The following is a 24854-nucleotide window of genomic DNA, read 5'->3' as shown; positions in this document are numbered from 1 at the left end:
TGCATTTAGATGTGTGTGTGTGTGTGAGCGTGTGTAGGGAAACCTGGCTGCTTAGCAAGCCATTAATCTCTGGGGTTTATTGATGCTCAAAGATTATTTGCAGGTCTTTGAAATGAAAGTATCTGTCTCATCCCTTTGTAACTGTGTCAATAGCTGTACCAGGCTGGAGTAAATCAGCCGGACTGACTTTGAGAAGTCTCTGCTATTACACCAGGGTAAAACCCACGTAAATGAGATCAGAATCGAGTCCAAAACCTGGCAGTAAATGAACTGCAGCAGCAAAAGCAAGTTTAATGGATATGTACTGCAGTTTAATGGATATGTACAGCCCTTGTTTTATTGCTAGGTTTTAGTAGAATAGCATCCATTTAATTGACTTTGATAGAAGGGGGTCTCCTCAGTGCTGCAGACTAGGGCAAAACCGATCATGAATATAATTAAGGCATTTACTTCCAACATGTGTTTGTTCTCCCTGTAACTCCTGCCCTGCAAGCCTCGCTGCCTGCAGAAGGACGATGGCCTTGGTCTGCCCCCGGCCCTGCCGAGGAGACGAGGGGAACGCTCCCACCCCCTCTGCTCTCCCCAGACAAGCAGCTGGAGAAAAACATCGTGGGAACCACACTTTTATCTCAAGCACAAACACTCTGGGTGACAGTAGGGGTACTCTCAGCGAGCATTGCCCTCCAGGCTTCTTTTGGGGCTGGGATGGGAATGATGAGCATCCCACCAGGCCCAGAGCTGGGATTTAGGAAGCCCCTTTCCCAGATGGCCCCTGCCGCTTGCTGGGGGCACCTTGCTTTCCCCCTGAGAAGAGAAACTGTTCTGCTGCGGCTGGTGGCAAGCGCGCTGCATTTCACTGCCAAGCGGGGCCATGCCTCTGGGTTCTTTTCATAAGAAAAATAAACTAAAAATAAAGGCAAAAATGTAAGACAATTATCACCCAATTAATTCCAGTCCTGTCACCGTAACATTCTGTTCGACCTTATTCATTGTTACTTGATCTTCAGCTCTTTAATATTTCAGGTGACCTTTGGGGCTGGAGGGATGCTGCTGTTTCTCACTAGCATCCATGAGCCAACTTGTGTATCAAGTCACAGCAGTACACCAAACCTCATTTATCATTCCATTTAAGGTGTCAGCAGAGCCATTATTCAAATGAATGGCCGCACACGCAATCAATCTTTAATGAAACAATAATTGCACCTTCCACTCCACGAGACCTCTGCTTTTCTTTAAAGTATCTTGTATATTAATTATTGAAAACAATTGTGTTTTTACCAGCAGCAAGTTACATTTCACCAGTTGCCGTCTTTCAAGAGAGTTTGAATGGGGAAATTTTTTGATTCTCTCTTTCACTAGGGGATGGATAAACAGCAGATACTGCTCTTCTTTCTCCCACTTTATCATTTCTCATGATTAAAGGGGATTTTTGCACCTGCCAGAAGCACAGGCCCAGTGGGCTGCTTGGCAATACAGAGGTGACGTGCGTACATGCCACTCAAGGTGACACTTTTGAATGTCCCTGTGCAAAGGACCTCTGTTCTATAACCAGTGGTGTTTGTGGCAAAGTTAATGAAAAACCCCAGAAAATGTTTTCAGGGTGGGAGGCCCTGGAAAGTATTCAGACTTGCTGTATTTACCAAGATCTGAGAGGGCAATTCAGAGACAGGTGGTAGTAAACCAAGGCTTTCGCCAGGTGAAGCTCCTGATTGCTTTTGCCCCATAAAATGCCAGCAGCTGCTCCCCCTCTTGTTCCCTGCAGACTGAGGGGGCAAGAAGCGCCCCTGTGGATAGTTTGAAGTAGAGGTAAGCCAAAAGGTTTAGTGCTGGTAGCATTTGGAAACTGATAAATCCTATCAGCATTCAGGGTTTTTATTGAACAACAGGCATTTTCAGATGAACGTGGAAAACTCTCGTGTGAATTTATTGACCCCAAGTTATTTCTCTTTCAGAAGGAGATTAATTGGAAAAATTCAACTGGCTGTTGTGCTGCTCGGTAAGTTGCTCAGCGATGGAGTGGTGTATTGAAAAGTGAAAGCAATGGCTGCGTGCTAAGTGCTGCTCTTGTTCTTGGTGTAGCTTCTGGAGGTTACAGAAATAGCAGCAGGGCACTGGTCCTGCTACAGCTACAGATAAGTTAATATCAAGGAAGTTCCTATTTTAGTTACTATTTTCTTAGTACTGTATTATTCCTTTTGTGTATTTTCTTTGCTTTAATTGCAACTTTTCAGCAGCTATTACAACTGATTTTTTTTTGTCTTCTCCTTTTCTTCCTGCAATTACCGGCAGCCTTGTTGGAAAAGGATATTACATTGGCCTGATACCCTGAGCTATTTGCACTGATATCCCCATGGAGGAGAAGAGCTGGCTGGGAGAAGAAAATGAACAGTTCTATTTATGCAGCAAGTAAATGATCGTGGAGCAAGGTAAATATGCTAACAAAGAGCCTCTGTTTGCATCAGCTGTGACAAGGCTGTGTCTTGGGGAGCAATCTCTCTTGTTAAGTTTCTCTCCAGTTCATATTGACTCTCCCTGCACTGCATTATGGCAGCTTTTGCATTGTATAACAATGCTACAGCTAAAGCAACCCATTGTGCAGGTAAAGCTTTGTGCTATATACACTTTTTTTCCCCCCTCTCCAGAACTGTTTTCCTTTACATCTCTCTATTCTTTCCTGCTCTCAGCTGTCCTGGGTCAAGGTCTCCCTGTACTGAATGTATGAGCGCTGTGTTCAGTGTAGGAGATAAACCAGCTCTTGAGAAACCACCCCGGCAGAGTCATCAGCACAGAAGCATGGGGAGGGTGCTGAGACCATCCCTTCCCTCCTCTGGGGTCCTGCTGTAACTCTCCTCTGTCCACCAGCCCCTTTTTTTAATGCTTTGCTCTATTCCTTAATGCCAATTTACAGCAGTGAATGCCTCTGCCCTGCCCTTGGCTCTGGCCAAGGGGATCAGACCGGGATCTCTCTTGCCCCACCTGCAATTTCCTGCCTGACAGCCATTCACCTGCCCTGTGGGATGCTGCAAGATGCTGAGCTCGGTCCCACAGGGATGTTTCTCAATCCAGGAAGCCGTGTACCGCAGAGCTGCGGGCAAGCACCATCTGTGTGACCAGGGGTCCCTGCAAGGGCAGGAGCAGGGCACCAAGCTGTTCCTGCTGGAGCTGAGCTTGGTGCCATTGCTGGCTGTGACTATCAATGAGGCACACGGGCACAGTCTCTTGGGGTCAGGGACAAGTGACCCATCTACCTCGCCCCATCTTATTGTAGCTCTCCCTGTATGAACTCCTTACGTACGAAGGCAGCTCCCTGTGCTTTCTGTGAGCACCAAGTGGTGCAAACACCACCTCTGCTTGCACGTCCATGGGGCTGGCTGGCTGAGCACCGCATCGCAGGTGAGGCAGAGGGACAAGGTTTCCAAAGGGGCATTGGCAAGCTGAGGGCACTAGCCCCGGAGTCCTTCAGCGAGGAGGGGAAGGAAGAAGGGGGGGAAAAAAAAAAGCCTTAAACTGTTCTGCCAGCACAGGATTAGTTAGTGCAAGGTTAAATCCCACTTCTCAAAAGGCTGGATTGCAGGGTGATAAATGACATGGCTTCCTGTATTGTTTGATAATTAATTGTTTGAATCCTGTTGTATTAAGGAGGGGAAAAACAGAAAGATAGAAGAGGGATGTCCTGCTCCCTCTGTACACACTGAACTCCATTCATTGGGAAAGGATTTATAGTTTTCATCATAATTTAATTCTAAAACATATCACTTAATTAAGGGGATTTATTAAAATCCTCTGGCAGTGCCTTTTTATGATTAGCCCAGGACTCAGCCCTTGAATGTCATGGAGAAAATTCATCAATTGATTTGTTTAACTGCACAGGTCTCACCCCCTCCCTGCTCTGGCAGACTCTGGAAAGAAGAAATCTATAGTCAAAAGCTTAAAAAAATCTTAGAGATGGATTAGTTTGCTGATCTCATCCTTTCTTTCCCTTCCCCCCGTCTCCAGGACTGGTTTTCCAAGCCTTCATTAACGAGATGATTAATAGTGATGGCGGAGCAAGGAGCTGTCACTTTGTCCACCAGAGGTGAGCAGTGATGGGCACCGCAGTGCCTCCGAGGAGGATGCGGGAGATGTGCTCACAGCAGGGTGTGAATGGATCTGCCCGCCCTCCTGCAGGACCTCAAATCCTGCTTTTTGTATGAGCCCCAAATCAGTGAGATCCTGGAGGCTCTTCTTTTTTCTCCAAGACGTTAGGAAAGCTTGGAAATGTTTCTAGGCTCCTTGTAGTACCTGAAGGCTTGAAATTTTGGAGGCAAAAGAACACAATGTGGGTTGTGGATGAGCCTCCTGCTTCTTTACCCTTTCTGGGAAAGAGGGGTGTCGTTCAGGCCCTGGAGGGGATTCAGATGGGAGCACATCCAGCTGTGGGAGCCAGCTCCTGTCACCAGCCCTGGCGCTGTCGTTTGTCTGCCACGGAGTTATTCCCTTCCTGTTGGAACTTCTGATAAAACGTCTTGAGAAGCGCTCTTCTCTAAACCCATAAATCCTCCCGTAACCCAAACGGGGAGCTTGAGAGTCTTATTAAAAAACTCATGAACGAGTTCAGACCTTCTCTGATGACATTGTGCTCGTAGCCTTTTAAGTCTTCCACTGTGAAATCAGGAATTTCAGCACTGAGTTTGGCATTGCTCCCCGAGCGAGCGTCTCGTGCTGAATACAAATCAGTGCTTAAGGGCTACATCTCCGGATCCTCGTGTCGGGCTTAAATGCAGTAAATCTTTGGATGTAGCTGTCTATTAGCCCTGTTTATTAGATCTGGAAGGACTAGCAGAGAGAGAAAAGAAGAAAATTCCCGCAGAGGGAATGCTCTTTCTGTTCTTTTTTTGCACTGCATGATGATGGGGACTGAAGGTGAAATATTGCTTTGTGAGAGGCATTTGCAATCTGACTGCACTGATAATTTAATTGGCCCCTACACGTTAATGGTAGGCGATGCCAGCATTGGTTGAGCAGCTATTCTTCACGTTAATCCCAGAAGGGTGTGTAGGTTTGGTGCCTGGGGTGGAACATAGCAAGTCTCTAAAATTGTTTAAAAAGACAGTTCCTAGAATTGTAATGGGTTTTGTCACCCTAAACCTTTGTGACCCCCTTCTGCTCATACTCTTCCTGCCTTTCAGCCAGGTCTGTAATGCTCAGGCAAGTCCCTCCTCTGGCAGCACCTCATGCACTGCAGTGCGTGTTTTCTCCCACGTCCTATGGTCCCAGACTGTGGGAATGCTTCCTCCCAGGGCGATGGAATTTCCTCTGCCATGGTCTTGGTGGGTTGCTCCAGCAGCTCCTTGGGAATCCCACCTAGCCTGGCTGGGCTGCCCAGGGTGCTCGCAGCTTGCAGGACTTTGCCTCTTGAGTCCTGGGGAAACTGCTTACCCCAACATTTTTCCTATTTAAAAAAAAAAAGGCAAATTCCACTTGGCTCCTGGGAGGTGTCTTTTCCAAAGCTCTCAGCTCTCCCATCTTTCCTGTTGGGGGGTGAAGGTTGCCAGTGCAGCAGCTCATTTGCATTACAAAATGTGAGATGTTGTCCTAAGGCTTATGAAGTGCTGTCAAAGGACTGAATTAAAATACAATGCCCCAAGTTGCTCTCAGTTTGTATTTAATTAAGGCATTTCATTCATCATTTATTTCTGCATTCCATCATTCACGGTAGTTTATCAAGGAAGAGAATAAAGCTTTCTTTCTGACAAAGATGCTGATAAGTGTTTTCAGAAGGCAACAGGCTTCTCTGGCGTCTCTACCTCTGATGATTTCTTTAAGCCATACTTTTATTTTAATGACACAGGCAATTTTATATTTATTTTTTCCTGAAGAGTCCTGCTAAGTTTACAGGAAAGAGTGATTCTTTTTTTCACCCCTCTCACAGTGCTGGTTACACGCTGCTCCTGACACATGCCCAGTGCTTTGGAGGGATGGAGAGCTGCACCGCCCTCCTGGACAGAATCAGTTGGTGGTGAGGAAGAGACAACGGTGGAGTCTGCCTGGTGCCTCTGGTAGCGGCTGCTCTGAGCCAGGAGCTCCCATCTTCCCTTAGCAAATGTCCCTGTGCTAGATCTGGAGTCTTTCAAGTCTGGATACAAGGGTGATGGTGTACACTTGGCTCGGTTTCTGTAAAAATCCCTTCTGAAAAGAAGGGGGTTTTTATATATATCCTCCCATCTTTCTTGCAGTTACCCAAACATACCCTCTCAGCGTAGATAATTAAAAATGACCACGCATCCCCGAAGAGGAGCTATTCCGAAGGCAGCTCAGGTGTGACCAAGCATGCCCGTTTCCCTATTTTACCCTTTGAGAGCTTCACAAATCAAAGAGAATCATTTTTCAGACGGTGATGAATCGCTTATACTCCCGTTTGTTTGCTTGGAGTCTTCCTTTAAGAGAATGTGAACACTTTTGCTGGCTGTGAACGTGTGGGGGAGATGCTTCAGTCTTCCCGAGGTGTGAAGAGCAGGCACGGCACCGCAATGCTGTGGGGGGGCGCATCCCTCCCGGGCTGTCTGCGATGGGGGCACCTGGTGCTCTCCCAGCCCTGTGGGGGTACTCGGCTTTGTCAAAAAGCTTTTTCCCAGCTCTGCTACATCCCCCTTGCTTTATACGCCCCCCCCCCCGCTTCGCTCCCGACCTCTATCTGACTTGTCTCCCTGGGTCTGCCTTCCCCCGAGGGATGGCTGGCACTCCGGTCCCTCGCTGGGGAAACGCAGGGGAATTTATCACTGTCGGCAGGGAGGTGGAGGGGTTTTCATAAAGGTGTGCTGCTGCACATGAGCTGCTTTTACACAGGCCTAAATCTGGATCGATGATCCGCCCCGTCCTCTGAAGTGCCGTATCACGGCTATGACATTTCGGAGCTGCCTTCGGTATATCACTGCAAACAGACTTGCCGGAGCGCTTCCACAGCTCCCGTCCCTCCTAACAATGCATCATTTAGGGAAATTAAATCTGGAGTGTGTATGCGGCCATCCTTCTGATGGTCACCGGGGGCTTTGCCGGAATAAATAAAGTTCTCTTCTGGTCTGGCTGGCCGGAGAGTTGCCTTCTCTCAGATCTTTCTGGCAGTGCTTATCATTTATCTGGGTCCGTGTTATGAAGTGAAGGATCCGTGCCATGATGCCACTTGTTGTTGGCAGCTGAAATCCTGGCTCCCCTTGATTGTGCCTGCTCTGCTGCTGATGACAAGTAGGGATTTTCTACTCCCCTTTGCCACGTGTGTGTGTGAGCAGGGGAAAGGCTTTCTGGTCAAGGCTCACCCAGGGCTTCTCCTCCTGCAGAGCCATCCCAGCTGTGCCTTGTTGTTAGAGGCAGAGTAACGGAGCAAGAGCAAGCTGGGAGGAGAGCTCTGCCTTGGCCCTGCAGCAGAAGATGCTCATCCTCCTCTGCATTTATCTGCCTGCCGACCTAGGTCTGCTCTGCCCTGGCTCCTGTTGCTCACACAAGAGATGACCAGGGAGGACAGAACAGCAGGTGAGAGCAGGGAGGTGCCCGGACACTCGTGCAGTGATAACTTCTTTATTTAAAAATTGGAAAGGTGTATTGTTTCCTGTCCGTGGCAGGGGGGTGGAACGAGAGGATCTTTGAGGTCCCTCCCAAGCCAAGCCGTTCTGTGATTTTATGGTTCTGGGCTGTGACTGAACACGCAGGGTGAGGAGAGCTGGAGAGAGGAGAAAACTGCGTCTTCTGTTCAATTTTAACTCCGTCCTCAGTTCTCTTAGAAACAGTTAAAATGGTGAATGCAATTCCACAGTTTGGTGACTTGGGTGACAGCCTCAAGAGAGAAGCAGTGAAAAGGGCCCATTATGGTTATTTATTGCTTGCTGTATGGGCTTGGTGGCACGCCTGCAAGACTGAGCTTCCTCCCTGTCTTGGCATATCATCCTCCAGGACAGCATCGTCTGGCCTGGGCCAAGCAGGGAGGTTTTATTGCTGCTCGCCTGAAAGTACCTTTTTGGAAGATGAATAAAAAGCACTTACCCTGCTGCTGTCAGCTGGGCTCCTTTTACGAGCAAGTTTTGCCCATTTTGTTCTGACACTTAATAAGAGCTTCAGCAGCAGAAGCCTTGTATTGCACTGCCTGCAATAGGCCCCTGCTCGGCAAACGCCGGTGTTGAGGAAGCACTTAAGCTAAGGCAGACGTTTACATGAATTTTGGAGCAGAAGCTGCAAAATGCTTAGAGACAGTACGGCTAAGCTTCCCCCCACAGCACAGCACTGAAATTCCCCTCTTTGGAGACAGGGTCACATTTAATTTGGTAATTCAGTCTCCAAATGCACAGAATGCCTGCAATGGTGTCCCAGCACACTGTTAATTTGCACCACGACCTAACCACCTGAAAGGCACCTTCTGGGGGAAGAAATAGCCCATTTCCTTCATACTGTTGTTTTTTCCTCCCTATTCCCATTGCTTTTTTTTTTTTTTTTTTCTTGTTCTTAGACTTATCCGCCGGTGTTGATCGGAGGCAGGTCTTGAGGCACTGGCTGCGCGTGAAGGCAGGTGAGGCAGGGCAGCACCGGGCTCAGCACCACATGCATGGTGTTCAGTCTCCAGCAATGATGGAAATGCTCTGTTTTCGGGGATGGGGCGAGGAATGCTGGAAGGAGAGGGCTGCAGAGGCCTTTGCTGCCCCTTGGCACTGGAGCTTTCAGTCCCACAACATGCCCGAGCCCCATCACAGCCCGTAATGCTGTGGGGATGCAGGATCTGCCCCATGCCAGGGGTGCTGGTGCCGCCACGCTGGCGCAGAGCTGGGCTAGCTGGCTTTAATTGCACTAAGCCTCTGATTGATTTCTTTTTTTTCCCTTGTAGCTCATTACCCAGCAAGTCATTTTAATTAACACCATCTAATATGGGTTGAGATGTATTTTGCAAATGTCAGCACTCTTTTTTTTTTTTCTTCCCCTGTAGACCAAATGTGGAAAGTTACAGGAGGACAGTGCTAAATGATTTCAGTTGATTTAGCAGTGGTAAAGCAAGTCGTTAGCAAAGTGCTTTATGAAGCCATAAATGTCCTTTCCAAGTCCTTTATGAGATTCCTGGGGAAAAATCTGTTTGTCACAGAAGATTATGCACTGCACTGCTCCTCACCTGATGAGCACACGGATGTGAGTAAACACGGGGCTCGTGCACCTTGCCCTCGCAGTGCTGCTGTTATCAGAAGCGGATGGCAGTGCAGACCCCGCGCAGCTCCGTTCCCCCAAATTCAGCTCTTTGTGGGCGCAACTGCAGGGAATTGCTCTGAGCCCCCTCCAGAGCCCTCAAGTGTGAGGTGGTGCCAAATGAGGGTCGGTAAGTACTAAAAGCAAGGCCGCTGATTGTCTGGGAGTTGGATGAAGTGCCTGATAAAGTCCCTGGCAAAGCTGTGCAGGCAGAGGCTGTACAGGAATAGGTGAGCAGCCCTATAAAATATTCTCTCTCCACTCACACCTCTGACAACATTGCATCTTTCTTTCCATTGATGTTCAGAGAAGAAAATTAAAATTTTTAAAAATTAAAAGAAAATAAAACCAGAGCATCTCTATTAGGAAGCTGATACAGTTAAAGATTGGAGCAGATGCTTCTGTAGCCCCACTGTAATGTAAACCGCAGAAAAAAAACATGTCGAGAGTAAAGAATATGATGGAGGCAGTGACCATGGACTGCCTTGCTCCCCAGAGTCTTATTTAGCTTAGTTTTGGAGGCAATGTACTAAGTGATTTGCTGTTTCCAGCTCACTCTGAGCTGCCAGATCCAGTCCGATAAACAGCAGTCAAGTTTAGCGTATAAATGGCACATTCATAAACTGCAGGTTTGTGTAAATGCTCCTCCTCCTCCTCCTCATTACAGTGGCTCAGCAGACTGTGCAAAACCATTGAAGAATTTCATACAATGCTGATCATGTCTACCAACACGTGTAGGTACGTATTTTGCAGCCCATGTCTCAGATACCTGGCGTGCTGGGCCTGACCATGAAACGCAGCAGGTGCAGGGTTGCTGCCTCTCATCACCCACAGGTGCAAACCGATCCGTGATATTTAACAGCTATTCAGCAGGCAAGATTTAATGCAGACTTAAAGCACCAGGCCTGTTTTTTCCCCTCTCTCTTACATTTGTACGATTTCACTGGCTTCAGTTCAAGCTTCATTAGGAACAGACTATTACGCACAACAGCCGCGGATGTATGCCTCGTAATGAGTGCTGGGGTTTGAAGGCTTCCTCCTACTCCGTACCAGCGAGCCAACCCTGTAAAGCTGGTACTACATCATTTTTTTTTTATTCACTGCCTGTGAATAGTCTTTCTGTGGAAAGAGGCGTGGAGCTGCAGGGTGCTGGGCTGCACGGGGGCTCTGGTGTCTGCCCTATGCCCGTGGATGAGCATGATGTGAGCCCCAGGCAGACCCCACGGGGCAGGGACATGGCCCTGGGGACTGCCACCTCGTGTCACAGCCCCCTTACTGTGCAGCCAGCCCCTCCGCGAGGACCATCTTTAATACCCAGATTTCCGTTTGGAAGCAGGTGATGATAAACATTAGGGATTAGGATGAAATCCCAGAAATGCGTTACCTCCCGGTAAGCCAAAGGCGGTATGCCCAAGGGTTATAATTGTATTGATCTCTGAACTGGCAATTAGCACAGGCAGCATCCCCCCCATAACTCTTTTCCTCTGCTCCCCGTCCAGCAGGCGGCTTCATGCCGAGTTTCCTTGCTGGCAGCCCGCAGGCACACGCGGACGTCGCTCAGCACGGTTAGCTCCTTGTTCTGGGTCTCCAGTGGGCATCCTGGCTGCTCGCTGAGGCTCCGTGGTGAGAATCCCACCCTGGAGATGTACTTGGCCTAAATAGAGGAGGCTCAGCCTTTCATTCGCTTCCTTAGGTGCACACATTTACACCTCCGGATTTCTACCAGTGGGTAAAGGGAGAGCCACATCACCCCGAGAGCTTCGCCAGTGCCTGCGGTGCACGTCTCCTCCTGGTCCTCAGCATTTCTCCTCCATCCTCGCTGCCAGCGGGTGTGTTGATTTTGGGAGAGAAAAGGAGAAAAAAAGTGTCACGTGTACGTTGGGAGACCAAAGCTCATACATTTCGGGGAGAGGTGGTAACTTCCTTCAGGGAAAAATGTTCCCTGAGAGCTATAAATGGATCTTTTCTCTGGTTTACTCCATGGCGATTACTTCCACGTGGCTAGCAGAAGTAGGATGATCAGTAAATATTTTAGGCTTTCAGTGAGCTCGGTTTATAGCTTGTGTTAGCATCAAGAGGAGAAGTGCAGACCCAGCACAGGAAGGTTTCCTCGCTGGCCTTTGTAATGCAAAACTGATTCCTTTGCAATAAAACGCAGGAGCCCGGAGTCTCTGCACCTGAAGTATCTACAGAATTTTTTTTAGTAGCTGATGCGGGGTCAGGTCCCACTGGCGATGTGGTAGGTAGGAAGGCACGGAAATATCTGGCAATGAAAACTCAATTCTGGTCAGAGGTGGCTGCAGCACCAGAGTGGAACAATGCCCTGGTGCTAATTTAACCAGGAGTGCTGATTGTCCCAGGTCAGTGCAAGAACACCCACATTTAGCAACCGTGAGCTGTTTTGCTATCAATGAACACACTTTGCCCACTGGAAACAGGTGAGCTCTTGGCTAGAGCAGGGTGGGAGGGGAGCAGCAAGGGGACGACCCCACAGGGCAGCCTGAGCCAGGGCTACGAGCCCTTAATCGCTGGGGATGGCAGTGTGGGGGGATGAGCAGAGCAGACGAGCCTGTGCATGCTGTGGGCTTGTAAAACACCCTCACAAAAGTGGTAAAATGTGGGCAGGTGCCCACCCTCCTCCAGGGGGTTTGACTCATCTCATCCTCGCAGCGTGGCGTTGGCTGCCCAAGACACGAGGGAGGTTGGAGAAATGCGTGTGAGGACAGACAAGGAGAAAAAAGAAAACTGGAGGAACTTTCTCCCAGCATCAGCACTTCGGGAGTTGTGGGTGAGACATGCAAATGAGATTGATTCATCGTTCTGAGGGGAGTTGGATGCACTTAATTTATTCTTAAGCATCTCTGTAGCCCTTACATAAAGCCGTGTGGATGTGTGCAATACATCCCTTCACCCCAAGACAGGCGGGTCAGCAAGCAGGTCGCAGGGTGTTTACTGCAAGCCCACAGCATGCCCAGCTTTGCACGCCAGGTCTGGGCTGCATCTGCTGCTCTGCAGCCACAGTCACCCTGTGGATGAGCGCTTTGCTTTGCAGTCCTTTGATTTGGCTTGCCTGGCTTGTGCTACGTGGACTGGGACCTGGATCAGACCCAGCCTTCCCAACACCTGGGAACTGGCTGCTGCTGATGTGCGGAGCCCCGGGAGGAGACCGGGGAGCAGGTCGGAGATACTGGGGGGGGGGGGGGGAAGGGGTTAAACCACCTTCCTCTGTGCAAAGCCTCCGCAGCTTTTCTCCTCATAGACAAGCCTAAGTCAGGTGTGACGAATAACTTTAACCACTCTTAATTAAGTACTAAGTCATTACCAAGGAGGCTGTGGAAGTCTGGTGGAAGAGAGGAGTTTTGGGATCTTCCTCCACCTTTAGGTTTGTGCAAGCGTTTTGGTCCTTCCCCTCTGAGGCTAGGGTTGTTACCGAAGTATTTTTATTTTTTACTTGGCATTTAGAGAAGGTTGTCATTTCTCTGGGGTCTCTGTATCCAGACTTCGATTTCTTTGTATACGCAATCTCATTTTCTAGGGGTCAAGGTGAGGCAGATGTGGTGGATGTGGCTCTCATAGGGAAGATGGGCCGGAGCTTGCTGGCGGTGCTGAGCGCCGTGGGGGGAAGCAGGGGGCGGCAGCAGCTGCTCTCCTCCTCTGACTGCGCAGGGGATGAGAAACCAAAGCACGACTCCTGCTTCTGGCTGTGAAGCCCTTGGTTTCCATAGCTTTTAATTCTGTGTACGTTTTCACCAAACCAGCGTAATTCCAGCTAGAAAAAGCTGGTGCTGTTTCAGGTGTCCCTGTGAGGGCTCGTCACCCGCTCGTGTTCTGCACAATCCTGAAGATTTGTTGACAGATAACTATTTTATTTTTTTTTATTTTTTTGCTGTGGGGAGGAGGAACAGTTTTCCCTTGTGCAAAATCACAGTCTTGACTCACTCTGCGATGCTTCCTCCTGTTTCTTCCATCTGCTGGTGCTCGGGCGGGCAGAGCTGGCAGCGCTGCCTGCCTTTTGCTTCCCCCCTTGGCCGCCGCTCGCCCCCGTGCCGCAGCGAGCGCCGAGCGTCCTCCTGTGCCCATCTGCAAGGTCAAGCAAAGGTACCTGACATCCTGGGGGAGCTTTCTCACCTTCATCCGCACACAGAACCCTGTGTGGCTTCAGCCGGTGGATTTGGGGTGTTTGTTTAGGGTTTTATTGCTCGGGTAACTGTGCTGCCAGCCCGGGTTCCCTGTTGGCTCCAGCCTCTGGGGCAGGCACGGGGCTCAGCCGCCCTCTCCCCCCAAGCAGCTGGGTTGTTAAAATGAGCTGAGCCCCTGGGGGGGCTGTGGGGATGGGTGCTGGCCCCAGGGGGATCTGCTGGGGGTCAAAAAGCAGCCGGGGGGGGCTTGTACCTGGGTCTGGCCCTGTGCACCTCCAGCTGCTGCTCCCTGCCAAGAAGCAGCTGGGGGCGAAACTCAAGGTTGTGGCAGTGGCGGAGCTGTGCCCTGGCAGCACGGCAATTCCTGGGCTCCACCAGTCACCCAAAACACCGAGTACCACCATGCTGCTGCTCAGAAATCCTCTGAACCGGGCCCAGGCAAGGCAATCATGGAGAAATTAGATTTAACAAATCCTTCCTGGGTGTTTTCCTCCTTTGTTCCTCTCTTTGTTTCTGAGCCATTAGCTGATTCACGGGTCACGCTTCTCCACCTTTGCTCTGACACCTCCGAGGCTAACATGAGAGCTTTTTTACAAGTGAAATGTGTGAGACCCAAGTAACTACCTTTCCCCGAAGCTGTGGGCTTAACAAAATCTCTGAATACCGTATAACTCACGATTAACAGAGCAACAATGATTAAAGCAGCTGCGGGCAAATTATTTAACCTCAAAGAAAGGCAGGTTCAGGCTGGGCGTTAAAAATTCCGGCTGAAAGAGGTGCACGTGCTGGCAGGGATTGCAGGGGAGGGAAGGATGGGCAGGGCTGGGGTGGCAGCTGAGCTCCCAGCCCCTTTGCCTCCCTTAAATTAAACCCTAACAACTCTCTATCCCTCTGTGTATACAAGGTGAGCAGTGAGGGTGTGTTTAATGAGAAACAATTAAAACGGAGTGCTTCCTCCAGAGAAGAATCAAGTCAGGGTACGTGGGTGAAACTCCAGCTCGGTTGGGACTGGCCATGGTGAGCAGAGGCAGGGGCAGCGCCACCAAAGGGGCAAAATCCTGCCCCAGCCGAGCCCCGGATCTCTGCCTCGGTGCCTGTGCTGCCCTTTTCAGGCACTCAGCCCCAGGTCCTGTTGGTTTTTGCTGTAAAAACCCAACCGAAAGCAGACGAGGGACCAGTCCCCGAGGCCTGAGCTTGATTTAATACTAATCGCTGCAAACATCCAAACTGTGGCTGGGGCTGGCTTTAATTAAAATGACAAAATAGGGGAGCCGTGGGGATGAATTACTGAAGGAAAATGTTATATTTCCCTACAGCTAGTTTAATTAAAAAAAAAAAAAAGGCATCAGGCGTGACGGGCCACCTTTGCTTTGTCAAAAGTGGCACAGGCAGGGCTGGCACGGATAAAGGGATAAAGCTGGCAGTGGCATCCCGGCGTGGGGGGGGGGGGGGGCACGTCACCCAAACCAGTTCCTGTGTTATTAAACCCTCATTGCCAGCTCGAGTCCCCTCCAGTGCATCCACTCGGCCGGCCTCACTGCAGTTTTTTTCCCTCACTGCCCCTCGTTTGAGCCTGGGGGTGTGTTGGTTTAAGCAAACGACATCTGAAGATGCTGCGTTTGGCCCTGCCGTCCTTCCCATTTGCATGTGCGTAATTTTGATGAGCTGAAGGCTAGCGGCAAGTCTTTAATTTCGGATGGGAGGTGAGGGGGGGGGAGTCCCCTGGGTCTGGCAGTGTTTGTGGTTGAGGCAAGGTGGGGGTTGTCAGCCCCGCTCCTGCACAGACCCCTGTAATGTCCCAGCAGAAAGCGTTAGATGTCCCGTACCCTCCTCCTCGCCCAGCAGTCCCCAGCTGCCCTCCCTGTGCGAGCAGGTGCGTTTTCCAGACCCAAAGTCACCAGGGGCTGGTGGAGCCTTTGTTCTCCCTACTCACTGGTAGAGCCCCGCCGCCTCTTTCCACGGCTGCTTTTTGTTTCCTTTTCAGAGCAGCGAGTGTCTGTGGATAAACAGTTCTTGACCTGCAGTTTGACACGCGTTCAGCTGAACTCCAGCGCGTGATCTCTCTAGCTCCAGAGACTCCCGCTCTCCCTTCTCCTATTAAAAATAGCACTCTCATAGCAAGTATTTGCTTCTCGCCCACCTATTGAGCTCCCAGGGTCACCCGGGCCCTCATTAAACGAGACCCCAAAGCGCAGTCCATCTCCTGCTCTCCCCGGCTTTGGCAACCAGAGCACGCCTCCACCACCGCCGCTGCTCGCCTCAGGTCTCTCCCTAAGCCCTAAGGCATTTTGATGCTTATTGATCGCTGATTTTCATCCACGGTGGTGGCCGAGGAGCTTTGTCTGGTGCTTGGATTAAAGAAAACTTCGGCGCGAATCTATCAGCACGTCGGATGGCATGGGGCTCCTCGTGGCGGTTGTACCCCACCAAAAAATTAAATCGTCCCCCGTGTCAGTGCACGTGTGTCCGTGCAGATAACCGTGCCTGCAGATAGCTGTGCAACCATGGTTACAGTCTTTTGGGGGCGAGGATGGTTGGGGCAGGCTGCAGGGTTGGCTCCGTGCTTCAGAACACAGAGGGGAACCTGCCAGGAACGGCCCCATCCTGCTGGGTCCTCGGATGCTGGTGCTGAGGGCACGGAGCAGCTGCAGGGCCCGTTTTGCACGGAGGGCGAAGCCAACACCTCGTGGAGCTGCGAGGGCTGGGCCACCGGCTGATTCACCGCGGAGACAGTGGTGCTGAGCCGGGTCGATAAGGAAGCCCGGCTTCCAAATGGAATTAAATAATTATTCTCACTTTCTTTGACTTCGGGAAGATCCTATTAAAGAAAAGAGCCTGGATTACCGGCTGGCTGACATTTTCCTCTGAGCCTGTCTCCAGATTGGATTTAGCTCTTTTATCTCCTAATCCCCAGAGGTTTTTAATGTAGGAAGTAATGGCATCCAAAGGCAAATTTAATTTTGACAAGTAATCTGACTTCCTTTCGTTTTCTGGAGTCGGGTTTTAATCCTGTTTGCTGTCTGAAGCTGCATTATGTGGATGTATTTAAAATCCTCCCTACTCTAAAATCTTCCATAGAGGGAGAAATATAAAGTGAAACTTTGCCAGCCTGGAAGCAAGGACTAGTTTTTTATCAAACGCTTCAAAACATCTCCTGCTTACAGCTGCTGGAGTTTTTAAGCCCTGCATTACGCTGAAGTTTGCTCTGCATTTCTGGGAAGAGTTCATCAGCAAATACAGGTTTTTTGGTAAAAATGAATCCAGTGCCTGGCCCTGCTCTCACCGAAATGTGGGACTGAGCTGCCCGAGGATGGTGTAGCAGAGGAGCAGGTTGTCAGCAGCTTGGTTGGGGCAAGTTCCCTTCCTGTTGCTCCATTGCAGGTGTTGGAATCGCTCCAATTGTGAAGATTTTGGGTCCTGTCCAGCCATGCTGTTTGTGTCTGGCAGGTTGGGTCCAGACCAGGTGAGCAGGGGAGCCCTCGGGGTGATGTCCCTCTGCCGCCAGCGTGCTTCAGGGCTGAGGATGCTCCCTGCCAGGTGTCTGGAGCAGCATTTGACATGCAAAAAACCCTAAAATTAAATCACAGAAATGGGGTGCAATAATGGAGCTCCAAAGCTACTCATCTCAGCAGAGAAAATAGAAAATCAGGTTGTTATTACATTTCTCCAGCTCTGGGTCCCACACAGCCACATCTAGATGAAGATCAATGCCTGATGTTGGCTATTTCCGACACAGCGACATCTCACCCTGTGCCACTGCCCTGCTCTGAGTGTACGGTTCCCCTGAAAATATCAATTGCAAATAGGGTCTTCTCTCGAGAAAATAGGTAGTTATTGACTGGGGACTGTTTTCACTAAAGGCCATAAAACGCAGAACGTCCCTGTCACTCTGCAGCCCCTCAGCTGATGGTTCATTATTCCGGCACGTAAATACCCGACTCCTGCGGGTGCAAAACGCGCAGCTTGAGGCATTGATGGAATCTCGCTATTAAATAAAAAAATGAGTGTCTGTCTCGTTCTAGCCCGGTTAAAAAAACACCTCAGCAGAAGAAGGGATTATGTATAAATAGATCAATTTGCAAATGTCAGCTTTGATATAAGGAGGAAAACGTGCAGCGGGGCTGCGCGCCAGCGGAGGTGGAAATGGATTGGGTTTGCGCAGGGGGCTGCCAAGTGAAACAAGTGGGGGCTCTGCTCCGGGTGCAGGCGTGATGGAGGCAATCGGGGGAGCACAACCCACGGCTCTTGTGCTGATGGGTTCTGTCGGGCTTCAAACCGCGGCTGCTGCTCTCTGCAGAAATTTGGCGTGCGAGCAGTGTGAAGTAATCAAGGGGCAAAATGGTGAAACCACTTTTCTTTTGCAGTTCCTGTGTTTTCCTTCCCCCTCCTTTCCAAGGCACTCATTCACCTTGCCTGGGAGCTGTTGGGGGAAAGGGAGGCTGGATTTGAGGAATCCCACTGCTCCAGAGATGCCGTAGCAGGCTGGCTTGGTCAGGAGCTGGGGCAAAACACATGGGCAGGGTTTTTATTTTCAGCCACTTTTCCCTGCCTGGCTCTGAGCTGTCTGGAATAAGCAGCGCTTTTCCAATATGTTTTTTGACTATGAGCAAGCACAGCTTGGCCATGCTTCTACCCATATCCCCGCCTTGTCATCAACACACACCCCATAACCCTGGCACAGCCAAAACCTGGAGGGTCGTCGTCTTTGTAGCTGGCTGGAAGGGGGGTGCTGAGGGACCCCCCGCTTTGAAGCCCTCCCTGCTGCACTACAACCACCTGCAATCTGAGGGCCAGCTCAACCTCCTGCCAGAGAGATGGGGTCCATCGTTGCTTTATTGCTCGGCCTCCCTGGGGCCCTGCAGGACGGGGATTTGCAGATGCCATCCCCACGGGATGGGGACGTGCAGGCAATCCCAGCCAAACCCCAGGCAGCCCAGGTGGCAGCTCAGCTCCGGGAGCAGGGCAGATGGGACCTGTTCGTGTGGCTGACATCCCCTAGCAGCACGCCGTTCTGAACCTTCGTGTCAATAATTATGATGTGCTCAGGGAATGTGTCTTTCCAGGAAATAAAGATCAGCTCAGCCCAAGCACCACGCAAGCCTCATTTCTTTCACGTGGCAGATTACGTGGGCAGGAAATATTGTCACTCTTTGCCCTGTGGATGACTGATTCCAGACCTGACCAAGTGCAAGCAAGCACGTCTCCTCCATCTAAATGACCCAGGGAATGATCCAAATGATCTGACACCGAGAAAAAGGAGAGAAGGGAAAACTCTGTCCCGGTGTTGCTGGATGCACCTAACATTTTTCTTCCTGTTTTCAGCAGGGTGTTTCAGATCAGACTGGGGAAGGCTGCAGATCAGTGCACAGGTGACGTCTCTCTAGCGGGTGTTTCGTTTCCAGTAAGCCGGGGTTGTGCCTCGGGATGATTCACTGCGACACCTGAGTCCCTTTTATCAGGGGTGGGTTGGGGTGGGCCCAACCCACAACTTTCCGACCCCAATTTTTTCCCAAGCTTTTTGAGCATATTTGAGTTCAGCCACTCCAGTCCCATAACCAAACAGTCTCCCTGTGTGATGTGTTCATTTCCCAGTTACCTTGGTGCCTTCGTTAGGCTGCGTCCACAGCCTGGAGGGAAGTGAGGAGGTCAGGTTCTGCAGGAGGGACGCAGCTGATGGTGCCTACCAGCTTTTTTCCAGTAATCTGTGTAATACTGAAATACTTAAAGCTCATTATAGAAATAACCCCTATTTATATATATATTATTATTATTGCTTTTTTTTTTGTAATAGATGGCATTGTTATGAACTTTTTTTTTTTTTATCACACCTGATTTGTCACATCAAAACTCAAAGCTCCCAAAACACCTTTGCCAACGGTAATTCACTCCAACCTGTATGCAGGAATATTATGATGGATTTGTGAAGGTGACATAGGAGAGTGGTAACTAAAATAACAATTCTGCCTTATACCATCCCGGTTTGTATTCTCAGGAAAGGGAGCGGAGAGGATTTAAGCTATATTAAGATTTCAGCACATCTGCAGCAAGTGAAGAAGCGCTTCCACCAGAAATGTGAGTGTCAATCTTGCGGAGGGAAAACACAGAGGAAATAAAACCTCCTTGATAAAATGGATAGGAAATATAAACTTTTTACAAGTGTCATGAGCAGCCTCTTAGGCAAAAATGGACTACCAGCCCCACACTCCCTCCCCATCCAGCAGCTGTTTACCGTGGCGTAAAGGTGCGTTTGTGGAAGTTTCCTGGTCCAGGTTTGCACTGTGGGTCTGGCTGCAATACCTTGTGCCACCTGGCTGGCACATAGCATCCTATTCTTCCAAATATTCTTCCAAAATATCCTATCCAGTGACAAACCCATCCTACCCGTCTGCATTGCAGGGCTCTGGTGAGGCTCTGAGGCTGGAGAGGATGTTGGCTTTAGGGACAGCCGGAGACGGAAGGAAGGCAGCCAGAAAAAAAAAATACGATTGCAGCCAAGCAATATGTCTGTTTTCCCACTTCCCCCCCTGTCTTTTGCTTTAATACTAAAGTAATAGCAGTGTATTATGCAGAAGTGACAAATGCCTGTCGGGACTGGGCTTTTTCCATGTGCAGACTGAAGGGTGATGGGCAAACCAGAAAAATCCCGGTGCGTCTGGGAGCCAGCGACAGGCGTCCGAGTCCGACCTCTGCATCCCAGTCTTGCAGGGAGAGCCTCAAAAAGACGAGCAGCCTGCCTCCCTCTGCCTTGTTATTAATAACCAAAATTTGCATTCATATTAGCCTTCTGTAAAACCCTTCTAAGGACATGCTGAAGTTGGGCTTTACAAATTTCTGCAGGATCCCTTGGGAGCAGCAAAAGCCTCTGAAGAAGCAATATTTGGATGGGAAACTTATGTCCTCCAAGCTGGCAAGTTGTAACACCGACACAGCTCATTCCTGTCGCTGCAAAGCTCTGCCTGCAAAAGGTACAGAGCCCCTCCTGCCTTCCCCTCCTCCCCCCCCTCGTTATTTAACAACTGGCCGTGATTTACGCGGCTCATTAATGCGGTGGTAACACCGACACACGCGTTCCCAAATAAACCAGAAGGTTTATACTTGACCTGGGCACTCTGCTCGCTGCAGATGCCCCAGAGGATTTGAAGAACAGTGATATGAAGTGATTGCATCGGGTAAGGACGTTACACAATGCAAATACAAGCGGACGCCAGCATTTAATTTTTAAAAACCGCTGCTATTGGAGAGCCTTTGAGCCAGAGACAACACCAGCCCAGCTCCCTTTGCAGGCTTGGCTCTGCCTCACCCCTGTGGACAGAAAAGGAAAGCGGGACCAGTTTCAAACCAGAAAGGTTTTTTTCAGGTGGCCTGGGCGTGTTTGCTCCAAACTGTCCCCTTCCCCTTCACCCACTTGGGGTGTTGCCATCCCAGCTGGGGGGCAGCAGAGATGTGGGGTGTCCCTGTGTTGCTCACCCCCCAGGCAGCACAGACAAGCCCTTGGCACGCTCCCAGCCAGCTTTCCAGCAGCGAGCACATCAGGCTCAGGGGCAAATGGTAAAGGTGATTATTTGTCGCCCTCGGGTGGGGTTTTTATTGCTCTGAGTATTGCAGAGTAAGGGGAATAAAAGGAGAGGGTTTAAGCTGACTATTACACAATAAGTGGCAGCATCCCTGCTAATGTGCCAAGTGCCTACAAAGAGCTGCTAGCCAAACACCCATAAAGGTTTGCTCTGCTGATGTATATCATCTCCTGCCTTCTGTAAATGGCTTCACTCCATCGGCTCCTTGCTCGTTCCCAGGCAGGCGCTGAAATCCCAGGAGCTGGAGCATGGAGGGCACAAGCCCTGGAGGGATCCTTGGGGACAGGGCAAGTCCCTGAGGTCCCCTCCGGCCACCGAGACCACCAGGCTCAGAGGCGGCCTGTGGTGAAAAGAAGCCTGTGAAAACAACCCCAGCAGGAGGCAAGCTTGCTGAACACCCCAGGGAACAAGGCAGTGAGACTGCTCCTGAATTCTCAGGTGACAAAAATTCCCCGGGGTTCCCTCAGGACGTCTGTGAGAAAACCTTTTCCTCTGCAAAGAGGCTTCCAAATGCAACAGGATGGGGACAGATCCTCCCGGGACCACAAATAGGTCTGATTCCAGGGGTTCAGGTTTCATCCTTGCCTTTGCCACCCCAGATGAGAGCTGGACCCCAGCAGGTGTTAACCCCCCCAAAAGCCAGCACCCCTTTCTGGGTGTCTGATGGCCGCCCCCACTAACGGATCCTTCCTGCACCTGCCAAGGCCTTCTGTGCTCCACGCAGCTCTGCCCATCTGAACGCCTTCCAAGTATTTACATACAAAAGGAATTATTGCAGTTACTCTTTCTGGCTCCCCGGGCTGCAGGAACCATCTCTGGCCGGGTTGGCAGGCGGCAGCGCTTCCTGGGGAAGCAGGCGAAGCAGCCCCGATGCCTGCGTGCCAGCAGCACCCCCGGGATCTCTGGCACTGTCCAAGGTGGAGAGGAAGATAAATTTTAAGGATATTTCATTGGGATTGCAAAAAACAACAATAACAGGGGTTAGGTAGAGAAAGACCCAAGCCCCCAGGCTTGCTCCTTTGCTCCCTGTATGAAGGGACTGGTTGGAGCCTGGGATGGTGAAAGGCTTCTTTGACCCGATGTCTGTGCAAGGAGCTGAGACAGAGAGATGTCCCGGCTTCCCCTTGCGACTCTCCAAGCTGTCAGCAGTCCTGGGAGGACACTAACAGGAGGAGAAAAGCAGATCCCGGTGGGTCCCCACGGGGAACAAGCCTGGGGAGCGCAGGGATCATCTGCAGCAGCTTTTGGCTCAGGCCAGAAGGAAGCACTGAAGGCTTTGTGAAGGTTCAGAGCAAAGTGAGGACATGGAAGCTCTTCTCAAAATGCCCCTGTGGACCTATTAATGGCAATATTGGCTCTTTTGTCTTTTCTAGCAGGTTCCTAGCAATAAGCATGCAGCCAGCTTGGCTGTGGGTTTGTTTGTTTTCCAGCTAATGGAGCAGCAGGATCAATTCCAGCTAACAAATCTGGGAATATCAGAAAAATGATGTGCAATTCCCTTGGAGAACTTGTGGCGTACACCTTGTAGATGGTTATTAGCAGCAGCAGGATTAATGCAGTGATATAGCAGAGGGCTAGGAACGCCTCACAGAAGTGGACACAAATCATAGAAAGCCCGTCATCGGCAAAGCAAGAGAAGCATGTTTGCCCTGTTGATTATTACCAGCCACTGACTAGACGGGAAAATTGTGCTTGGAAACAAGGCAGCACACACAAAAACCCAGCCGCAAACGCTCCCTGCAGTAACTCTTCCCGCAGGACTCTAAGTGGCATCTGAATGGTGCTCATCTGGCATCGCGCTGCAAATGAGTTCAAAATGCGACGTCCAAACCGAGCAACCAGCACTTGTTACCAACCCCATTAAGCTCTAAGTGGCACTTTAGCTTTGCTCCTTGCTCATCCACGCTGGGCTCGGGTTATTTAACACATGGGCTCTGTTGCACGTGGTCCAGCTGGAGCGCAAACCGCCAGAAACCCGAGCATCCTTCCCGCTGCCTCTGCCCGTTTTCCTTCACCTCCACCACGACGGACTTTGCCAGGAGCGTTGTGGATGTCAAATGTCGGGTGGCTCTGTCAGTCACATATTTTTGGCCCCACGGACACATGAGCCAACAGGCAGTGCTGGTTTGGGGCTGCCCAGCACACCCCACGCTGGGCTCCGGACCCTGTGGGTTTGCAGCGTGGGGCTGCGGGGCAGGACCCCTGGGTGCAGGAACCCAGGGAGCCCACCGCAGCCTCCTGCTGGGTACCTGCAGCCCCCCCCTGCCTGTCCCTGGGGCAGCACAGCCCCCTCTGCCTGCAGCTTGCTGTGCCGGAGGTGGGCTGCTTCTCCCGGGGGAGGGAGAGCACAAAATCAAGAAAAGGAGAGGGAGGGAGCAGGCCGAGAACAAGCAAAAAAAAATTGATATAAAATTCATGGAGTTTTTGTTTTCCAGTACCATGTCTGGGATTTCAGCAGCTTTCTGTGTTCCCTGTGAGCAGGTCACTGCCTGCCGTGCACAGACTCTTCCCTTTTATCTTCTTGCCTCTCCCTTATTTTTAAATATGCAAATACATCAGAGGAGCATTTCAAACTCCTGACTACATGCAGAGCTGAAGGGCTTTTGAGCTCTTGAAGGCCTGGCTCCAAAAAACACAAGAGATGCTGTGCGCTCCCTTAGCTACACCCCCCTCCAAACCCTGTGTCCCTGCAGCTCATGTCCCCCCCCCGTTGGCTCCATCTCGGGCAGGGGTTTGGAGGAGGAAGGCACTGGGCTGAGCGTGCAGAGGGAATGCAAGGCTTTAACTTGAAAACACGGAGCGTGAGTCATAATTCTCGAGAAACGGAACAAAAAAAGAAAAAAAAAAAAAAAAAAAAGATGTGCCAGCTGGGAGGCATGGTGGTTTTGAAAATCTCTGATTGGCTCTGATTGAAGTATTTAGCTGCAGCGGGTCTGCTAGAAAAACCTGAATGAAGGCAAAGAGGTCCTCATTCAGCTGAACACACCCGGCTCTGTGTAACCGGGGATTTAGTGCTATAGGGGGACAAATCCAAGAAAGCAGAGGCCAGACAAACTCTCCAGAATTGCAAGCAATTCCTCTGGGAGCAGCCAGCGTTGCATTTTCTCTCTGCCTCCAACACTGTGGCCAATATTTGTTGATTTACCCCAGTGCTAATTATCCTCTCTTGGGACTGCTTGGGCTGGCACCAGGCATCCCTGCACCAGCCTTGCTGGGCTTTGTGTGCCCCATCTCTTCCCCTGACGGCAGGCACCTCGTCAGGCTTCAAATAGAGTCATTCTTCATTGCACTCTGCTTGTTTACCACTGGGAACTTTAAAAATGCTAAGTACCCAGAAGGAGCTTTCAGTTCTGACCTGATCCCCAGGCTGACCTGTGGTGTACGGTTTAATAAGGCTGGTTTATGTGTGCCTTACCCTAAATCTAAAGGTCAGGGTTCTGGGGGCCATAAATATTCAGTCTGCACAGATTGGGTCTTTTAAACCTCCTTTTAAATATTTATGACACTGCTTCCATGGCTGCAGGAGAATGTTGTAATAGTATTAAGAGAAAAAAAAAAATCCTTCTGTATCTAAAAGCTCAGCGTGAGCCATTTTCATATATTATGCATCACTAAGTGCTGTTTATGGCCACACTTGCTGGAGTCTGTGCTGTAACAAGACAGAGTTCACACATGCAGGGCCATGCAACAGCCCGGGCAGCACCTCTGCTGCAGCAGGTGCAGCAAACGGGTGCTATTTCAACATGCTAAATGTGATATTTTGCTGAAAAGTGCCAGAGAATTGCAAAACACTACTTACTTTAGCTCCATAAAAAACATTGCATTTTCACGCTGCAGTTCGCTTTGATCACAGCTGTGCCCTGCTGCCTCTTAAAAGATCTCAGCAAATCCAAGTGTTAAATCTGAGGAAAAAAACTGCAAAAAGGAGTGGATGTGTTGGATGCAA

General features: G+C 50.3%; 1 protein-coding gene across 7 annotated transcripts; it reads left to right on the top strand.

Moving 5' to 3' along the window:
* Window positions 1-1618: 1618 nt before the first annotated feature.
* On the top strand, window positions 1619-24205 carry LOC308180585 (uncharacterized protein). Of its 7 annotated transcripts, XM_080562529.1 has the most exons (10): window positions 1697-1806; window positions 1953-1996; window positions 2290-2426; window positions 3997-4075; window positions 5912-7506; window positions 8474-8533; window positions 10889-11024; window positions 11866-11983; window positions 13186-13293; window positions 15319-24205. In XM_080562529.1, the coding sequence occupies exons 5-10, from the start codon at window positions 7482-7484 to the stop codon at window positions 15349-15351; spliced, it is 480 nt and encodes a 159-aa protein (XP_080418655.1). In that variant the 5' UTR covers window positions 1697-1806; window positions 1953-1996; window positions 2290-2426; window positions 3997-4075; window positions 5912-7481; the 3' UTR covers window positions 15352-24205. The 7 variants fall into 7 exon arrangements, 3 of the variants coding, with proteins under 3 accessions (XP_080418655.1, XP_080418656.1, XP_080418657.1); XM_080562530.1 differs by lacking the exon at window positions 13186-13293 and having other exon boundaries at window positions 1703-1806; XM_080562531.1 differs by lacking the exons at window positions 13186-13293; window positions 15319-24205 and adding an exon at window positions 12990-13093 and having other exon boundaries at window positions 1703-1806.
* Window positions 24206-24854: the final 649 nt, after the last annotated feature.

The sequence above is a fragment of the Anser brachyrhynchus genome (genome assembly GCF_964034855.1).
Source record: "Anser brachyrhynchus genome assembly, chromosome: 19".
NCBI lineage: Eukaryota > Metazoa > Chordata > Aves > Anseriformes > Anatidae > Anser > Anser brachyrhynchus.
The sequence above is the reverse complement of the archived record's forward strand: the minus strand, read 5'-3'. Positions and strand labels throughout refer to the sequence as shown.